Source organism: Myotis myotis, unplaced genomic scaffold (assembly GCF_014108235.1).
Source record: "Myotis myotis isolate mMyoMyo1 unplaced genomic scaffold, mMyoMyo1.p scaffold_m19_p_2, whole genome shotgun sequence".
Lineage (NCBI taxonomy): Eukaryota > Metazoa > Chordata > Mammalia > Chiroptera > Vespertilionidae > Myotis > Myotis myotis.
In genome coordinates, this window is record NW_023416324.1 from 217338453 (window position 1) to 217356433 (window position 17981).

The 17981-nt window shown below is 58.1% G+C and overlaps 1 protein-coding gene across 1 annotated transcript in view; it reads left to right on the top strand.

Moving 5' to 3' along the window:
• Window positions 1-17981, top strand: part of GRIK1 (glutamate ionotropic receptor kainate type subunit 1) — a 119971-nt gene that overhangs the window by 43679 nt on the left and 58311 nt on the right. The window contains exons 2-4 of the mRNA XM_036352717.1: window positions 309-476; window positions 2351-2608; window positions 12616-12797. Coding sequence (XP_036208610.1) covers window positions 309-476; window positions 2351-2608; window positions 12616-12797 — 608 coding nt within the window. The remainder of the gene's footprint in view (window positions 1-308; window positions 477-2350; window positions 2609-12615; window positions 12798-17981) is intronic.

Genomic DNA, 17981 nt, shown 5'->3' on the forward strand with positions numbered 1-17981 from the left:
GCACCGGGGCTGGGACCGGCCTGAGCCGCCTGCGCTTATTCTTTTGCGCCTTTTGTTTGAATCATTTATATTCTTCTCTTTGAAAAATACACATGGCCAGTTTGCTCAGAGGGTAGAGCGTCGGCCTGCGGATCAAAGGATTCTGGGTTGGATTCCCGGTCAGGGCACAGGCCCGGGTTGCAGGCTCGATCCGTGATTCTCTGTCATCATTGATGTTTCTCTCTCCCTCTCCCTTCCTCTCTGAAAGCAATAAAACTTTGTTTAAAATCCACGTGGACACGGGCTCACGCACCTCCTTTCCCCCGCAGGCGGCGTTTTTGAAGCTGCGGAGAACGAGCCGGCCAACGTGGAGGAACTAGCCTTCAAGTTCGCCGTCGCCAGCGTCAACAGGAACCGCAGCCTGATGCCCAGCGCCACGCTCACCTACGACATCCAGAGGATCGCCCCTTTCGACAGCTTCGACGCCTCGCAGAGAGGTACCGCGTTCACACGTCCAAACGCCTCCGGGGCGAGGGGTCTGCTCGGTCCCTCCGTGTGCCCCCGTGGCATCGCTGTGCGGAGGGGCCGCCGGGGTTCCTGTGGGTACAGGGTCCCCGTCCTAAGGGAGGCGCCCGGCTGCGCGTCCCTCCGCTCAGCTCGCCCCTCGCACCCCCGCCCGGGAGGAACCGGCTCGGCTGTGAGTGGAGACGTCGGGCTGGCCCTGCCTCTCGGCCCGAAGCCGAGATCCTGTGACCGTGGGCGGTGCAGGCAGAGGAGACGAGTGGCAGGCCCGTCCTTGCCTCCGTCTCACGGGTTGCAGACCCCGGGGCTGACCCAGCGCCTTCCCGGCTCCCTTAACCCCTTTCCACACGGTCACGGAAATGGGACGATGACCGACACTGAGTCGTTACGTTGTGCACCAGCCACTGGTGCCCCGTCAGATCTCAATCTCCACAAAAAAGGTAAAAATAAGGGGAAAAACGAACAAATAAATACAGCGGAGAACTTGGGGTCAGAGAAGTCGGTGTGCTCTCCGGTGCCCCCGCGTGGAAAGGAGAGCCACACCCACCGCAAATACAGGAATTAATAGGAATCGGATTAAATGATTACAGGTTAAGCCGTGAGAACAACCCCACCATCTGCTCGTTCGATTCCCTTTTGCCTTCGGACAGAAAAGTTTCTAAAAAGTAACCTAATTCCTAGGCAGGCAGCGAGGTTTCTCTCCCGGGAAGAGGTGGGTGGGGCCTGTTTTGGGGTCTGCTGATACCAGAGGGGACTCTGAGACATGGTCACATTTTTAAATTATGTTTTTATTGATTTCAGAGAGGAAGGGAGAGACAGAGAGAGACATCCATGATGAGAGGGAATCATGGATCAGCTGCTCCTGCACGCCCCCCACTGGGGATGGAGCCCACAACCTGGGCCTGTGCCCTGACCGGGAATCGAACCCTGACCTCCTGGTTCCTAGGTCCACACTCAGCCACTGAGCCACGCCGGCCGGACCATAAATTAATTGTTAAACACACGTCGACTGGGTTTTGGGCTGCACACTGGCTGGTGTGGAGCTGAGAGGGTGACGGAGCTGGGCCCTGACAGTCTCCGCCCTCTGATATCTGTCGTGGACACAGCGTCTCCCAACGCCCTATAGGTGCTGCTACTCGTTATCCTGTAATTAGTAGGGTGTCAGCACCATAGGGTGCTCTCTGGCCGTTTCCTGTAGGAGCTAAAGCGCCTGCAGCCACCCAGCACGTCTTCCGACTCCTGTGGCCACGCTGACACCATCGCTGCCGCAGGCAGGCGACACACCCCACTCACCTGGCGTCACTCACCTGGCATCACTCAGCGAAGGGCTATAGACACGCTGGGGGCTCCTGGTGACCCCGAAACCAGGCCGGGGATTTAGACTCCACCTGAGGCCCAGCCAGTGTGGCTCAGTGGTTGAGCATCGACCTGTGAACCAGGAGGTCAGGGTTCGATTCCCAGTCAGGGCACAGGCCCGGGTTGTGGGCTCCATCCCCAGTGTGGGGCGCGCAGGAGGCAGCCGGTCGTGATTCTCTCTCATCATGGATGTTTCTCTCTCTCTCCCTCTCCCTTCCTCTCTGACATCAATAAAAATATTTTGTAAAAAGACAGACTCCACCTGATGAGGGGTGGGGACGCGAGGCCAGGGTCAGCTGCCTGCGATGCTCCTCGCCGGCCGGCCGACGTTCCCATCCCCGGGGCTCAGTGTCTGGGACTCTGGAGGCTGACGTGAGCCTGCAGGTGGCGAGGAGGCTGGGGGGGGGGGGGGGGATTCACAGGAATTCACAGCTCTCTCTCTCTCTCTCTCTCTCTCTCTCTGCCCTCCCCCCCCCCCCCCCCCCGCGGGCAGCCTGCGATCAGCTGGCCCTGGGTGTGGCCGCGCTCTTCGGCCCCGCGCACAGCCCCTCGGCCAGCGCCGTGCAGTCCATCTGCCATGCCCTGCAGGTCCCGCACATCCAGACCCGCTGGAAGCCCCCCTCGGCGGACGCCCGAGACGCGTTCCACGTCAACCTGCACCCCGACCCAGCGGCCGTCGGCAGGGCCGTGCTGGACCTGGTCCTCCACTACGGCTGGCGGGCCCTGACCGTGGTGTACGAGGACGGCACAGGTAGCCCCGCCCCCCGTGGACAGAGACCCCCCCGTGGACAGGGACCCCCCCCATGGACAGGGACCCGCCCCTGGGCCTCTGGCCTCGCTCAGCAGGCGGTGGGGAGGGGGTGCTCTGACGGGGGGTGGGGAGGCGGTGCTCTGACGGGGGTGGGGAGGGGGTGCTCTGACGGGGGTGGGGAGCGGGGTGCTCTGACTGGTTGGGGGAGAGGGGGTGCTCTGACGGGGGTGGGGAGGGGGTGCTCTGACGGGGGTGGGGAGGGGGTGCTCTGACGGGGGGATGCTCCAGCCAGCCAATCCAGCATCTGTGGGGGAGTGATTTTTTCATCATTAATTTTTTAAAAGGATTTCTAAAAAGAAATACCACCTTTTTGATATATAAGTTATCTAGTCAGAATATTACAGACGTCGCTTCATATACCCCACAGTCAGGCCTGGGCCGGGACCCCATTCCCTAAGCAATGCAGGGGGAGTTCAGGACGACACAGAGTTCAACTCTGACCTGATAACAGTGTTTCATCCTCATGTCCCTTCCTCCCAGCACCCCACTCCCCGTCCCTTCCACCCAGCACCCCACTCCCCATCCCTTCCTCCCAGCACCCTACTCCCCATCCCTTCCTCCCAGCACCCCACTCCCCATCCCTTCCTCCCAGCACCCCACTCCCCATCCATTCCTCCCAGCACCCCACTCCCCATCCCTTCCTCCCAACACCCCACTCCCCGTCCCTTCCTCCCAGCACCCCACTCCCTGTCCCTTCCTCCCAGCACCCCACTCCCTGTCCCTTCCACCCACCACTCCTCTCCCACCACCCCTCGCCCACCGCGCCCTTAAACCTGGTGCGGAGCCCAGCACTTCTACCCCTTCTCACCCCTGAGTGGCTGGGATGAGGAGCCCAGGCTCCCAGCGCCAAGGAGCTGGTAATTTACAACGCACCTCCCCCGCCCTCAGGGCGTCCTTCCCTTCAGGCACCATGTCTCCTGGCCAGACCTGTGTTTCAGAATTCAGCTGAGAAACCCCTTCAGGCCGCGTGCCGGGCACAGGGCCTCCCCTCTGCGTCCTGGGGAACACGGGCCCTTTCCTGTGGGGAGTCTCACCTCCTGTGATGCGCTTTCTACGTGTGTGAGGGTCTGCGCTCACACGTGCTGTTTCCGGGGTGACGCACTCACCACCATCCATTTCCTGTCGATGCGGTGAGGCCTGAGAACATAGCTCCCCGATTGGGAAAGGCCTCCTCGCCTGCTTCGAGGTCCCCAGGACGAGGAGCCTGATGCGTGTGTGGTGTCGGGGTCCCGGCGTGGGGGCCGGGGGCCCACAGCTGAGGCCTAATGACCGGGACCCGGGTTAGACTCGGGGAAACCTGGCCCTTTTCTCTCAAACCCGCGCTCACTAACTGCCACTCTCCCCGTCCGGCCTGGACCAGCTGCCGCCCCAGGAGCCGATCTCTCCAGCCGGGTGCCCAGAGGCGCCGTCTGGAGGGGTCCTTGAGGTACCTCCCTATTCCCGGTACCTGTGACTCATGCTCAGGGTCCCCCAACCCGTTAACCTCACTCTCCTCCTGCAAAACAGCAGCCGCCCGGCCTCCTCGGGAGCCTGTGCCTGGTGCACCGAGCCGTGAAGGCACGCGGCACAAAGCACGCAGCACAGCAATGCACAGAGCAGGGTAATGCACACAGCACAGCAATGCACACAGCACAGCAATGCACACAGCACAGCAATGCACACAGCAGGGCAATGCACACAGCAGGGCAATGCACACAGCACAGCAATGCACACAGCACAGCAATGCACACAGCAGGGCAATGCACACAGCACAGCAATGCACACAGCACAGCAATGCACACAGCACGCAGCACAGCAATGCACACAGCACAGCAATGCACACAGCAGGGCAATGCATACAGCAGGGCAATGCACACAGCACGGCAATGCACACAGCACGGCAATGCACACAGCACAGCAATGCACACAGCACAGCAATGCACAGTGCACGGCAATGCACACAGCACGGCAATGCACACAGCACTGCAATGCACACAGCACGGCAATGAACACAGCACGTCAATACACACCACGGCAATGCACACAGCACAGCAATGCACACAGCACAGCAATGCACACAGCAGGGCAATGCACACAGCACGGCAATGCACACAGCATGGCAATGCACACAGCAGGGCAATGCACACAGCACGGCAATGCACACAGCACGTCAATACACACCACGGCAATGCACACAGCACGGCAATGCACACAGCACAGCAATGCACACAGCACGGTAATGCACACAGCAGGGCAATGCACACAGCAGGGCAATGCACACAGCACGGCAATGCACACAGCACGGTAATGCACACAGCACAGCAATGCACAGTGCACGGCAATGCACACAGCACGGTAATGCACACAGCACGGCAATGCACACAGCAGGGCAATGAACACAGCAGGGCAATGCACACAGCACGGCAATGCACACAGCACTGCAATGCACACAGCACGGTAATGCACACAGCACAGCAATGCACAGTGCACGGCAATGCACACAGCACGGCAATGCACACAGCACTGCAATGCACACAGCACGGCAATGAACACAGCACGTCAATACACACCACAGCAATGCACACAGCACAGCAATGCACACAGCACAGCAATGCACACAGCAGGGCAATGCACACAGCACGGCAATGCACACAGCATGGCAATGCACACAGCAGGGCAATGCACAAAGCACGGCAATGCACACAGCACAGCAATGCACACAGCACGGCAATGCACACAGCACGTCAATACACACCACGGCAATGCACACAGCACAGCAATGCACACAGCACAGCAATGCACACAGCACGGCAATGCACACAGCACGGCAATGCACACAGCAGGGCAATGCACAGAGCACGGCAATGCACACAGCACGGCAATGCACACAGCACGGTAATGCACACAGCACAGCAATGCACACAGCACGGCAATGCACACAGCACGGCAATGCACACAGCACAGCAATGCACACAGCAGGGCAATGCACACAGCACGGCAATGCACACAGCATGGCAATGCACACAGCAGGGCAATGCACACAGCACGGCAATGCACACAGCACTGCAATGCACACAGCACGGCAATGCACACAGCAGGGCAATGCACACAGCAGGGCAATGCATACAGCAGGGCAATGCACACAGCACGGCAATGCACACAGCAGGGCAATGCACACAGCACGGCAATGCACACAACATGGCAATGCACACAGCAGGCAATGCACACAGCATGGCAATGCACACAGCACGGCAATGCACACAGCACGGCAATGCACACAGCACGTCAATACACACCACGGCAATGCACACAGCACAGCAATGCACACAGCACAGCAATGCACAGTGCACGGCAATGCACACAGCACGGCAATGCACACCACGGCAATGCACACAGCACTGCAATGCACACAGCACGGCAATGCACACAGCACTGCAATGCACAGTGCAAGGCAATGCACACAACATGGCAATGCACACAGCAGGGCAATGCACACAGCATGGCAATGCACACAGCACGGCAATGCACACAGCACGGCAATGCACACAGCACGTCAATACACACCACGGCAATGCACACAGCACAGCAATGCACACAGCACAGCAATGCACAGTGCACGGCAATGCACACAGCACGGCAATGCACACAGCATGGCAATGCACACAGCAGGGCAATGCACAAAGCACGGCAATGCACACAGCACAGCAAGGCACACAGCACGGCAATGCACACAGCACGGCAATGCACACAGCACGGTAATGCACACAGCACGGCAATGCACACAGCACGGTAATGCACACAGCAGGGCAATGCACACAGCACGGCAATGCACACAGCAGGGCAATGCACACAGCACGTCTATGCACAGTGCACGGCAATGCACACAGCACAGTAATGCACACAGCACGGCAATGCACACAGCAGGGCAATGCACACAGCACGGTAATGCACACAGCACAGCAATGCACACAGCACGGCAGTGCACACAGCAATGCTGTTGTTACTTAAGGGGGATCCTGGGAAATTTCATTTATTTCTCTGTTTGTTTGGTTTTGTATTTTCCGGGGAAATTTCAAACGCCCTGGAAGGTACGGGTCCTTTTTCCCAGGATCCCCGTGTTCATGCAAATCAGCCTCTCTCCTGGTCGTGCCCGAGAGCAGATGGGCAGGTGGCCCAGGCCAGGGCCCCACAGTGGCCGCTGGCATTTCGGAAGCTCCCTGTGAGTGTGTGACTAACCGGCTCCCTGCTCCCCGGCACCTCCAACCGACGGTGCGGTTCCGGCTGCGTTCCCGGCGCTGGGGTGGACACGGGAGGCCTGTGTGATTTCACAGCTGCAGGTTTGCCTTATTCTTTGTTTTTTAATGTTTTTATTTATTTTTTGGAGAGAGAGGAAGGGAGGGGGATAGAAAGATGGAAACATTGATGAGAGAGGATCACCGATCGGCCGCCTCCTGTGCGGCCCCGACTGGGCCTTGAGCCTAGAATCAAGGAACATGCCCTTGACCAGAACCGAACCCGGGACCCTTCAGTCCGAGGCCGGCGCTGTAAGCAGGGGCCCCGCTGGGCAGGCTGCCTCTTCCTTTAGGAATATGGGAACCTGGGGGAAGCTGTGACCGAGGACCAGGAGGTCCCGCACGCCCTCCCTCCGGGCTCCGGGCTGTCACGGCCTCGCCGCCTCGTCTCTGTGGTTCTCGCTGTGAAAACAGCTGCAGCAACTGGGACGGCGAACAGCAGTTTGTTCCCCACGAGAAAGACCTTACGACACGTTCACCCCTAAACACAGCGTGTGTCCCGAGAGGAGGACCTGCCGTCGTCACCGCACGACAGTCACCAACACGGACCACGGAACGCCGCCCGGCCGCGTGGCTCAGGGGGTGAGCGTCGACCTGTGAACCAGGAGGTCAGGGTTCGACTCCCGGTCAGGACACAGGCCCGGTTGGGGCTCCATCCCCAGTGAGGGGGGCGTGCAGGAGGCAGCCGGTCCATGGTTCTCTCATCATTGATGTTTCTCTCTCCCTCTCCCTTCCTCTCTGAAACCAGTAAAAACGTTTTTTTTAAAAAGCCCTTTGAATTGTACCTCCCACCAGGCTGGCCAAGGAGGGGCAGGCTTCCTCCACGCAGACACGTGCTCGGAGGGAAGGCGAGCCCTGTCCCCGCTGCCCGTCCCCGGGACCTGGGTCTGTCACCCCTCAATGGCCCGTCCTCTGCACACACCCCGTGCAGACCAAGCCGAGGGGGCCCAGCGTGAGCTCTTCCGGAGGGAGACCGAGTCCGCGAGCCTGGTCGTGTACGGGTGCTCTTCTCCCGTCCTCTTGGTGATGAAATAACCGACTTCTGTGAAATGGCCGGGAGAGTCGCCGTCACCCTGATTCGGGGGGTCGGTGGGGTGGGCGTTGACGAAGCCTCTTTGCCAAGTGAAGGTCGAAGGCTTCCCGCTGAGCGAGCCCTTCCTCCGTTCCTTTCTGCAGTTCCCTGCTTCCAACGTTAGTCAGTTAGCTAGTTGGTCAGTTAGCTAGTTAGTCAGTCAGTCAGTTAGTTAGTGAGCGAGTTAGTCAGTTAGTTAGCTAGTCAGTCAGTTAGTTAGTGAGCTAGTTAGTCAGTTAGTTAGCTAGTCAGTCAGTTAGTTAGTGAGCTAGTTAGTTAGCTAGTTAGTCAGTTAGTTAGCTAGTTAGTCAGTCAGTTAGTTAGTGAGCGAGTTAGTCAGTTAGTTAGTTAGCTAGTCAGTCTGTTAGCTAGTTAGTCAGTTAGTTAGCTAGTTAGTCAGTCAGTTAGTTAGTGAGCGAGTTAGTCAGTTAGTTAGTGAGCTAGTTAGTCAGTTAGTTAGTGAGCGAGTTAGTCAGTCAGTTAGTTAGTTAGCTAGTCAGTTAGTGAGCGAGTTAGTCAGTTAGTTAGTTAGTGAGCTAGTTAGTCAGTTAGTTATTTAGCTAGTCAGTTAGTTAGTGAGCTAGTTAGTCAGTTAGTTAGCTAGTCAGTCAGTTAGCTAGTTAGTCAGTTAGCTAGTCAGTCGGTTATTTAGTGAGCTAGTTAGTCAGTCAGTTAGTGAGCTAGTTAGTTAGCTAGTTAGTCAGTTAGTTAGTTAGCTAGTTAGCCAGTCAGTTAGTTAGCTAGTCAGTCAGTTAGTGAGTTAGTTAGTCAGTTAGTCAGTTAGCTAGCTAGTTAGTCAGTCAGTTAGTTAGTCAGTCAGTTAGTTAGTTAGCTAGCTAGTTAATCAGTCAGTTAGTTAGTCAGTCAGTTAGTCAGTTAGTTAGCTAGCTAGTTAGTCAGTCAGTCAGTTAGTTAGTCAGCTAGTCAGTCAGTTAGTGAGCTAGTTAGTCAGTCAGTTAGTTAGTCAGTCAGTTAGTTAGCTAGCTAGTTAGTCAGTCAGTCAGTTAGTTAGTTAGCTAGTCAGTCAGTTAGTGAGCTAGTTAGTCAGTCAGTTAGTTAGTTAGCTAGCTAGTTAGTCAGTCAGTTAGTTAGTCAGTCAGTTAGTCAGTTAGTTAGCTAGCTAGTTAGTCAGTCAGTTAGTTAGTCAGTCGGTTAGTCAGTTAGCTAGGTAGCTAGTTAGTCAGTCAGTCAGTTATCTAGTTAGCTAGTTAGCTAGCTAGTTAGTAATTCGGTCAGTTGTTCCGTGATCTGAAGCCTCAGTCAGGAGCCGCCTGACTTGGTGACAAGAGCCTGGATTGGGCGTCGAGAGGTTTAAGCCGGGACACGACCTTGCGTGAGCTGCCCTCTCCGTGGGCCCCGCTCACCGTCCCTGGAGCCAGGCAGCAGCCCAGGCCCGTCCAGGGCGAGAGCCGGCGGCCCGTGCCCTGTGGGCGTGAGGACCGGAGCGCCACGCGTCCAGGCGCACCCTCGGCCATTAGCGGGGGGCCCGGCGCACAGGGAGCCCCGGACACGTTAGTGTTTCTAAAAGCCAATGGAGCGAGGACGCGTTTCAGCTTTAAATGCCAAACAGATGCGTGCGCGTCAGCGCGACAGGAAGACACGCGGGATTGGCGTTCCGTCCGCCACGCGATAGAGCAGGCCCTGCAGGGCACGCGCGCGTTTTAAATGCCTCCTGTTCCCTGCGAGGCCCACACGGACCTCCCTGTGGTCCTGCTCCAGGGGAGTGTGTGTGTGTGTGTGTGTGTGAGAGCGGGGGGGAGAGAGGGAGGGAGAGAGAGGGCGGAGCAGGAGGGTAGGAAACGCCAGGGGACGCGGAGCGGCCGGCAGGGAAGAAGGAAGGATGGCCCGGCTGGTGTGCCCAGTGGATAGAGCATCGGCCTGCGGACCGAAGGGTCCCGGGTTCGATTCCCGTCAGCGCACATGCCCGGGTGGCGGGCTCGATCCCCTAGGAGGCCTAGAGGAGGCAGGTGACCCATGATTCTCTCTCACCATTGATGTTTCCATCTCTCTCTGTTCCTCCCTCTGAAATCAATAAAAATATGTTTTTTAAAAAAGAAGGAAGAGTGGGGGGTGCCTGTCTCTCAGTTCCCGTCTCATCAGATAACTCAGCTGCGCCTGTTCCCGGCACAGCTGTCTCTGTGTGTGAGGGGGACGCGGACGGGAGGTGGGGGGGGGCGGGGCTCCCTGAGGACAGTGGGGTCCACGCCCCTCCCGCTGCCCCAGGGCCCTCAGGAGCCACTGACTGCTGGGGCCTGGCTTCGCTCCCTTGCTCTGCGGAGACAGCGGCGCTTGCTTCACGGGCGGCCGTGAGGACTCAGGGGCTCCCGTCCTCGGCTGGTCCTGTCCCGCCCTGAGTGCGCATCGGACAGGTGGGTCGGGAGGAGGCCGGTGCTCCTGATTGTCCCTGAGCGCCTTCCATCGTGTTGATTGATTTGACAAGAAGCAGGTGCCAGGAAGGCAGCCAGCTCACATCCAGTTTCAGGCTGAAGCATTTAGGGGGGTGCTGAGCGCGAGGCTCTGTGGGCTCCCACCTCCTCTGTCCTCGCCCTTCCATTGGACTCGTCCGTCAGCGCCACCCGTGCCTGGTCCTGGAGGCACCTCTGGACGTGGGAGCCCGAAGGATGTGCCTTTGGGGGGAAGAGCTGGAAACCAGGAGATGAAGGCCGGCGTGCAGCCGGGCAGGAGGCGTCGGGCCATCGGCCGCGTCTCCCACCACGCACGTTGCTGTTTCCATCTGAACATGACGAAGCTCAGCGTTTCCAACTGGTTCCCGAAGCCCACAGTTCCTGAGGGCACAGAGCTGTGTAATTTTTTTTTTAAAGTCAATTTTGCGACGTGATGAGCGTGGCCAACTGAGTCGACAGCGCGGCCGAGGTAACGGGGAGCGGGGTGTGACTGTGCGTCGCGCCCATAAGCACTTCTGTTAAAAACCTGCGCAGCCAGCCCTGGCCGGGGTGGCTCAGGGGCTGAGCGTCGGCCTGCGGATTGAAGGGTCCTGGGTTCGATCCCCAGTCAGGGCACAGGCCCAGGCTGTGGGCTCCATCCCCAGCGGGGGGCGCGCGGGAGGCAGCCGATCAGTGATCCTCTCTCTTCACTGCTGTTTCTGTCTCCCTCCCGCTCCCTCCTCCCTGAAATCAATAAAAACATATTTTAAAAAACAAACAGAAGCCAGCGCCACTCACAGTCCTACTCGCGGGAAAGCACACATCCTGCCAGCGTGAGGCCGGGCACCCTTCCCTACAGGCGGCAGGAGGGGGTTGAAGGCTGTTCCACTTCCCTCGCCGCCGTCTCTGAGGCGTCTGTGGCCTCTTTACTTTAATGGAGAAAGGATTCCCCACGTCAACACGCCGGCCCATCAGCGAGAGCCCAGGAACCGCTTCTAAGGAGGCTCCGTGGGGAGGACGCCATCACTTGGGGCAGCGGTTCCCAACCTTCCTCACGCCTCGACCCTTTCATACGGCTCCTCATGCTGTGGTGACGCCCAACCATAAAGTTATTCTCGTTGCTACTTCATAGCTATAATTTTGCTGCTGTTATGAATCGTCATGTAAGTATCTGATATGCAGGATGTATTTTCATTGTTACAAATGGAACATAATGAAAGCATAGTGATTAATACAAAAACAATATGTAATGATAGATGCGTTTTCTGGTGGTCTTAGGCGACCCCTGTGAAAGGGTCGTTCGACCCCCAAAGGGGTCGCGACCCACAGGTTGTGAACCCCTGACTTAGGGCCACCGGCTCCTCAGCCGGGAAACCTCATCACCGAGAAACCCTGGCGGGGCCCCCAGGGGTCACAGCCCGCGAAGTCCCCCCACCCCCGGCTGGTGGAGGGGCAAGTGTTCCCTGTCGCATGGAGCAACTTCCTGTTTACGCCCATGTGAGGGGCACGGACGTCATTTGTTAAAAGTGGGGGGTGTCAGCTGCAGAGGATGATTGCACCCCAATGCATTCCTGGTGCGCGTGGGAGAGTGCGCGTCCCGGCCCCGTGTCCCCCACACACAGCCACGCATCCCCCACATGCAGCCACATGTACCCCACACACGGCCACGCTTCCCCCACACACAGCCATGCGTCCCCCACACGCAACCACATGTCCCCCACACACAGCCATGCGTCCCCCACACACGACCACATGTCCCACACACACACAGCCATTCGTCCCCCACATGCAGCCACATGTACCCCACACACGGCCACACTTCCCACACACACAGCCATGCGTCCCCCACACACAGCCATGCGTCCCCCACATGCAACCACACGTCCCCCACACACAGCCATGCGTCCCCCACACGCGACCACATGTCCCCCACACACAGCCATTCGTCCCCCACATGCAGCCACATGTACCCCACACACGGCCACGCTTCCCACACACACAGCCACGCATCCCCCACACACAGCCACGCGTCCCCCACACACAGCCACGTGTCCCCCACATACACGGCCACATGTCCCCCACATGCGGCCACGCAGTGCATCCACCCGGGCAGGGGAACCACACGTGTGCCGTCAGCAGTGTGACCTGGACGGGCCTCTGGCTACCTTTCAGGGACGATGGGAGATGCTGGAATGAACACGTGTCCTCTGGCCTCTGCAGGTCTGATCCGCCTGCAGGAGCTCATCAAGGCCCCCTCCAGACACAACCTCCGGCTCAGGATCCGGCAGCTGCCCCCCGGGACCCAGGACGCCAAGGCCCTGCTCAAGGAGATGAAGGGGGCCCGCGAGTTCCACGTGGTCTTCGACTGCTCCCTGGAGACGGCCGCCCAGGTCCTGCAGCAGGTGAGGGGCGGGGGGGGGGGGGAGGAGGGGGGGCGCGGGACACTCGTTGCTCTCTCCCAAGATCGCGTCCGGCCTCCCCAGCGCAGCCCCAGCACCGGCCGCCCCGAGGCTGGAAGTGGCCCTTTCGGACCCATTAGGAGGCCAGGGCCCTGGGACCGCAGACATCTCTGCTGAAGCCCCTGCCGCTGCCGCTGGTCCTGTGTGCACGCGGGACGGACGCAGGCGGGTGGTGTGCAGAGGGGAGCGGAGACGGGGCCCTGCAAGGCCCTTAAGCAGCATCTCTCTCTCTCTCTGTCTCTCTCTGTCTCTCTCTCTCTCTCTCTTTAAATCCTCCGCCCACCCCCACCCCCACCCGGGTCCATGGGTGAGCATGTCTTCCCGGGGGCTCCTGGATTTCTGGGGAAATGCAGCCCGCCGCTCAGACGAATCCATATCAATAGATTTTCTCTCACCGCTGAGATGGCCGCTGAGACGTCCTCTTGGGCCAGGAGGCTTGGCTTTCTCTCCAGCACATTCCATCCCCCGTCGCCCTCATCCTCTCTGACCACTTTGTAATGATCCTCAGAGAACAGGTCCTCGCGTGCACTTCAGGGAAGACGTCTGACATTCACTAGAAGTGGGGGGGGGGGGGGGGGGCGGGGGGCGCGTTATTCTTGGTCACGCTGAGCACCCAGCAAAGCAATTATTTCTATTCAGAGGGAACAGTGCTGTGTGATGAGAAGCTGCAAAGTTATTTCCCAAAAATTAGTTAGAAATTCAAATGTCAAGACTGGATTCAGCTGCAGAGACTCAGGGCTTGGTCGGGACCAAGTGCCTCGTCAGCCTCTGCACTTTGAGGGTGGAACCCCCACCCCCCAGCCTGCCCTGGGGACCCGTCGGGCTCCTGGCTCCCCCCCCCCCCCCACTGCCCCTGACTGGCTCCTACGAGCGCCATCCCACCCCCTCCCCCAGGCCTGGCTGGTGGAGAACTTAGGCCAAGACAAGCACAGGAAACCGACCTGCAGGATGGCCAGCAGCACCCACCCCCCTCAGTCACACAAGGAGCCTGGATGTGATGGTATCACCCTTATTTTGCAAATGAAATGTGAAGCTCAGAGTCAGTAATAATTTCATCCGCATGGGCATGGACGGACCTGCTCTTTTTATGTTTAATATGTATTTCTTTTATTGCTTTCAGAGATGAAGGGAGAGGGAAAGAGAGAGAATCATGGATCAGCTGCCTCCTGCACACTCCCTACTGGGGATCGAGCCTGCGACCGGGCATGTGGTCTTGACCGGAATCGAACCCGGGACCCTTCAGTCCTCAGGCCGACGCTCTATCCACTGAGCACACCGGCCAGGGCGGATGGAGCCTGCTCTTAATGCCAAAAACCGTGGCCGGCACGACCTGCCCAGGCCTCTCTCCCTCGGTGCCAGCCCCGGCCTCCGCCAGCAACGCTCAGCTGGTCCCGGGCGCCCGTCTTCTCCCCGCTTCTCGCCTCTCCACTTGCAGTTCCAACGCCTGGAGCATTCTTCCCGATGGGTGTGTCTCGCTCACATCGGTGTTTCCCTCTGCCTTTCCCTCTCTCTCCCACTCTCTCTCAAAATCCATGGAAAAATAGCCTCGGTGAGGATTGAAAAAATAAAAAATAAAAAGCAAGTCCGAGAGAGGATGCATGTTTAACACCTGGCTTCCCGCTGTGGGAGGCACGTGCACCGCCCATTAGTCGCGCAGCCGTGTGCATGGATTCTTTCCTGGCGTAAGTTGTGCCTCGTGGCTGTGGGTGGGGCGCGGAGGCGGAGGTGGGTCTCCTGTGGTTACCACCCTCACTCCTCACCCCTCGGGACGGACGCTGAGCCCATGTTTGGAACCTACACCAACGAGGGGCGTCGATTCTCATCATCAGTCAGATCGCGGAGACCTTCGGGGCGGCCTTGAACGAGCACATGCCACGTGGCCTGGCCATGCGGTGAGACGTGGCCTGGCCATGGGGGTGAGACGCGGCCTGGCCATGCGGTGAGATGCAACCTGGCCATGGGGGTGAGACGCAACCTGGCCATGGGGGTGAGACGCGGCCTGGCCATGGGGGTGAGACGCAACCTGGCCATGGGGGTGAGACGTGGCCTGGCCATGGGGGTGAGACGTGGCCTGGCCATGGGGGTGAGACGCGGCCTGGCCATGGGGGTGAGACGCGGCCTGGCCATGGGGGTGAGACGCGGCCTGGCCGTGCGGGTGAGACACGGCCTGGCCATGGGGGTGAGACGCGGCCTGGCCACAGGGATGAGATGGGGGTGAGACGCAGCCTGGCCATATGATGAGACACGGCCTGGCCATGGGGATGAGACGCAGCCTGGCCATATGGTGAGACGCGGCCTGGCCGTGCGGGTGAGACACGGCCTGGCCACAGGGATGAGATGGGGGTGAGACGCGGCCTGGCCACGGGGGTGAGATGGGGGTGAGACGCGGCCTGGCCATGCGGGTGAGACGCGGCCTGGCCATGCGGTGAGACGCAGCCTGGCCACGGGGGTGAGACGCGGCCTGGCCACTGGGGTGAGACGCGCCACTCACTCAACTGTGAGGAGAAAACTGTATTGGAGACACGGGCCAAGCGCAGAGCGACTTATAACTTTCCCACGGTCCCAGGCCCGCAGGCGGCTGGTCCGGATGGAGGCTCACCTTGGGCTTTAGAGTAAAGGAATCCCCCCCCACCCCCATCCTGCCGCTGCTCTGAACCCCGACGCCCACTCCCAGCGATGGGGCCTGGACCGGCCTCCGCTGACCTCCACTCCTTCGACCCGGAGCTCCACTTCGCTCTCCACATCCAGTCACGTCTCGTCTCATCGGCCCGGGGAAATGCCATCGATTAACAGTCCCATGGCCCCGAGGGTGTGGTGGGCCCACGGCACAGAAATCCCTTCTTTCACTCAACACTGAGTCCCGATCGGTGGAGATAATGATACAAGTGAAAGCAGCAGAACAACCATCTCTAACCTCTGCCCCGAGGCGAAGGAGGCCGGGGAGTGAGTGTCGCTGGGCGGCTCTCCAGGGCCCACCAGGTGGCGGGGGCCGCGGGGCGGATTTCTGGAGCGAATGTCTGACGCCGTGAGGAGGAGTGACTAGAGGACAGTTTTCCATTGATTTTTTTTTTTTTTTTTGGAGAGAGTGGAAGGGAGGGGGAGAGGCAGAGAGAGAAAGGATGTGAGAGAGGCACGTCGATGGGTTGCCTCCGTTAGTGTGAGCCATGGAGGGGAATACGCATCCATACAAGCAGCATTGGCAGCCACGCTACCCACAGTGTGTGTGTGTGATGTGCCATGTGCCATTAAAACTTCCCGATGGGTGTGTCTGAATAGGCCCGGGCATGTGGCTCAGTGGATAGAGCATTGGCCTGCGGACAGAAGGTTCCTGGGTTCGATTCTGGTCAAGGGCACGCACCTTGGTTACAGGCTCCTCCCTGGTCCAGGCCCTGGTCGGGGCTCGTGCAGAAGGCAACCAATCGATGTTTCTCTCACATCAATGTTTCTCTCTGAATCGAGCCAGGGCTGCTTGCTGAGAGCACTGCCTTGAACGTGTGCAGGGCCTGGGTCAGCGCCCCCATCAGGCCACAGACAAGCGCAGCATCAACCTTCAGAGGGGCCGTGTCTCTGAGGGGAACGTCAGTTCTGCAAAGAACTCTTAGGAAACTTCATTTCCCGATTATGCTTTTACTGGGAGAGCTGACATTTATCTTGATAGGACGTTTCCTTAATCCCTTAGTGACTTGTAGCTGAAATAACAACCTACAGAGGGAAAACCCTGTGCGACTGCAGCGCTCCCCCCTGTAAGTGCTCTGCTCTCGGACGACAGGCCATTAAAGGACCATCTCTTAGCCCGGCCGGCGTGGCTCAGGGGTTGAGCATCAACTCCCGGTCAGGGCACAGGCCCGGGTTGCGGGCTCGATCCCAGTGTGGGGCGTGCAGGAGGCAGCCGGTCCATGGTTCTCTCTCATCACTGATGTTCCTATCTCTCTCTCCCTCTTCCTTCCTCTCTGAAATCAATAAAAATATATATTTTTTAAAAAGCAGGAGACCTATTAGCTGCTTCTTCATGCATCTTCGTAGCTCTTTCTTGACGTTGAATAAGGGGCATATCGAATGGATATTGGCCTCCAGGTATGACAATAAAATGCTCATAAAAATAATAAGTTGAATGGTTGCTTTTCAAAAAAGCATCTCACGTCTTATTCACCTGTGACACCCTCTGGCTTTTGTTAGCGGTGAGTGTTTGGATTCCTGCTTCTGTGTCGTTGCTAGGAATCGGTCTGTCTAGATTTGCCGTCTCTTCCTGTTCGGTCCTGGCAGGTCGTGCGCTGCTGGACGCGTATCCGTACCCCCAGGCTGCCCCTCAGCGGGGATGCAGCCATGGACAGCATTCTCCAACGACCCTGCGTATTTCTGTGGTGTCGGCTGTAGCCTCGTTCTCGTATGACTTCAGTGACTTGAGCGCTTTCTTTCCTGGAGCGTTTGCCTGAAGGTTTGTCAGTTTTGTGTCTTTTCAAAGAGCGAGCCCCCAGTTTCGGTGCCGTTTCCACTGGTGTGTTTTCATCTCTGTGGCGTTTACAGCCGTTCCGGTCTTTATTAGTCCTCCCTGCTGGTGGTTCTTCTCTTCCCAGTTCCTTTAGGTGGAAAGGTGGGTTGTTTATCTGAGCTTTTTATTGTTTCTCCAACCTGTGTAGCTATGAGCTTCCTCTTAGAACCGACTTAGTTGTGTCCCAGAAGTTTGGGGAAGTTGAGTTTCTCATTATTTGTCTCGAGGTCATTCCTTCTTTCCTGTTGCATTCCCGTTGGACCTGCTGGTTGCTTCCTCGCCTGGTGTTGGCTCCACGTGTGTGCGCGTCTTTCCCGTCTTCTTCCCGCTGTTGATTTCTAGTCTCACGCCACTGTGGTCGCAAAGGGTGCTTGATGGATTTCAATCTTCTTGAATGTATTGAGGCTTGTGCGCCTGAAATAGAACTTTATCCAGTTTCTGAATGAACTTTTCTATAAATGTCTAATATGACATTTAAAGCCGTTATCTTATTATTAATTTTCTGTCCAGATGATTTATCCATTGACATGAGTGGGCAGAACGACCCCTACTATTATGGGATGACCGTCAATATCTGTATTTGCATCTATTAATAATTACTTCTTATACTGAGGTGCCCGTATACTGGAGGCATAGAT